Below are 2,430 nucleotides of genomic sequence, written 5' to 3'. Positions count from 1 at the left end.
CAGGCTATTATGGGAAGAGGGCCTAATCCAGGCCACCGAGGAACAGGAAGGGTGTTGTTAAGGAAGCTTTCTGGAGGGTGGCTGGCACTAAAAAATCAGTAAAGAACTTTTCAGCCAACTATCAAATCCAAGTGAATAGTAAGAATGCCAGAGGTAGGTCGAGGGGATATGGACGGTCAGTCTTCATGATAAGGCTGATAGTATCAGCTACTAATAACCAAGGAGAATTGTCAGAAAGAATTGTATTAGGGATATTAGGACATGAGCTCTTTTGTTACAGGTGAAAAAGACAAGGAATGGGGGAAAGGGAGAAGTCATGTACATGAGGAAGAAAAAAGCTGAAAACATTTGCCATTTTATTTCTCCATCTTGACAGTAACATGAAAGCCTTTTATGTGAATGTTAACACTCTCACCAAATACCATTCCTTAAAGGAGCATAGGGTATCTGGAACAGAGACACCTGACTGTACAGACCCCATATATCTCCACAGCAAAAATCTAAAGACCAAAAAAGCTGGCATACCCAATTCTGACACCAAAGGAGAGGACTCTGGAAGGATGATGCCAGGTTTTAATTTCCTTGTCCTAAGTAGAGTGGCTTTACGGCAGTAAAAATGCAGGCAGTGGAAGAAGAGGCTGCATGCCTATCTCCGACTTTCACAGGACTATGAGAGGGCTGGAAATATTTACTTCCCTAGGACAGTGTATGATGTGGAGGAAAATAAGTCTGGCTGGGGGTCTGGAGGCTCGGGTCTGGGCCTGGCACTGTACCTAACCTGTTGCGTGTGACCCTCACAGGTGTCTTGGCCTCTCTAGGCCTCCATGTGCTCCAATGTAGAATGGATCACATCACTGCTTCTCAACAGGAGCAGAAGCCTCCACCCCCACCCTGGGAAGCTTCTGGTTCATAGAGGACCAGGCTGGAGCCAAGGACGGGAGCCCTCCTACAATGCGGAATCAGTGCCCCAGGTTCCACAGCTACCACTCCAGAACTTCTTTTCATGGAAAAGCCTAGAACGTATTTCTGAGTCAAACCTAATTCTCTTGTAATTGTAATCCAGAGGTGTTTTATTTTTTGGTTCATGTTTAATACATGCTGAATGCACCAGTTTCTATGGCTGTTTCCTCTTGCCACTTTCATGTCTCTGTACTTTTTGATCAGAATGACTCCTGTCTCTACTTATTCTGAACCTACTTTCGATAGGCGTAAACATCTGACTCCATGACGTCTTTTAGTGCTGCCATGTTTGGCCATTTATATGCTGCAAGTAGTATTATTATAAACCATTTTCCTTTTAAATTCTCTTTATTGCTATATTCAGGCCATAATGCTATTATTAGTTATATCCATAGGCAGGTTATACTAACCAAGAATTTCATTTCAGGGTAGAAAAGGGAGCATTTCAAAGTACTGGCTCTAATGAGGGGAGGTGTTGGGACCAAAGGGACACAGAACAAGCCTTTGTGGGGACGAGCTCCAAGTTCTCTCCCCCAAAAGCCCCCAAGCCCGAGATCAGTCACCTCTACGCAGGGCTTGCAGGCTCTGCCGGGCCTGGCGGTGCAGCTCCTCCACACAGGGCGGCCTGGTGGCCGGGAGGAAGATGTTTCTCTGCTGGTGCCACGGTGCACGGTAGTAAACGCTCAGCTTGCTCTCGACGTCCAGGTTGGAGACAGCTGCAAGATCAAGAGGGAAACAGGGCATTAGACAGGAGCAGCTTTCAGCTGTGCATTGCGCTGTCCCCGGGGTGGAAAGGGGAACAGGAGTGGGGCCTGGGCACAGTGGAAATCCAGTCCGCTGCATTGACCAGAAGAGTTCGAGAAAGGTTTCAAGTTGCCAGTACAGACAGGGACAACCTTTGCCCCCCAAAGCAAGGGACGAGAGACCCTGGCTCTTTGAGCCAGGCCTCAGAGTGGGGTGAGGTCCTGCCTTGTAGGAAGGCAGAGAAGTGCCAGAGGAAGGCCTCAGAATTATATAGTTCTGCACAGCTGCTCCTGATGCCTACCTGATCAGTGCCCTTGTCTTACTTCCTATCTCCCGAACCTTACCACTGAGCCATATATTATCCACTGTACTATCTGCCCATCATTCAAAGCACTGCTCAGCTTCCTTAGTTTTGCCTAAGAGCACAAGAACTAAAGAACTTATTAAATAACCTATTACAAGGGTGATGCGTGTTAGGAAGGGAATGTACACATAGTGTTGGAGAGGAGGCGGGGCATGACAACACCTTTGGAATCCCTGCAGAACTCCTGAGCACCGTGCGAGCATCAGGATTGGTAGGATATATACCTCTGTGGTGGGAGTGATTTAGTCATTAAGTCATGTCCAACTCTTGCGATCCCATGGACTGTAGCCTGCCAGGCTCCTCTGTCCATGGGATTCTCCAGGTAAGAATACTGCAGTGGGTTGCCATATCCTTCTCCAAGG

General features: G+C 47.6%; 1 protein-coding gene across 1 annotated transcript in view; it reads right to left on the bottom strand.

The window, feature by feature from the left end:
* The window catches only part of NHS (Nance-Horan syndrome (congenital cataracts and dental anomalies)), a 78,163-nt gene extending 76,144 nt beyond the window's left edge, over positions 1 to 2,019 (bottom strand). The window contains exon 1 of the mRNA XM_010855886.1: positions 1,524 to 2,019. Coding sequence (XP_010854188.1) covers positions 1,524 to 1,803 — 280 coding nt within the window. The 5' untranslated portion in view covers positions 1,804 to 2,019. The remainder of the gene's footprint in view (positions 1 to 1,523) is intronic.
* Between the last annotated feature and the right edge of the window lie 411 nt (positions 2,020 to 2,430).

The sequence above is a fragment of the Bison bison genome, unplaced genomic scaffold (assembly GCF_000754665.1).
Source record: "Bison bison bison isolate TAMUID 2011002044 unplaced genomic scaffold, Bison_UMD1.0 scf7180017864369, whole genome shotgun sequence".
NCBI classification, from domain to species: domain Eukaryota; kingdom Metazoa; phylum Chordata; class Mammalia; order Artiodactyla; family Bovidae; genus Bison; species Bison bison.
This window is presented reverse-complemented; position numbering and strand designations above follow the sequence as displayed.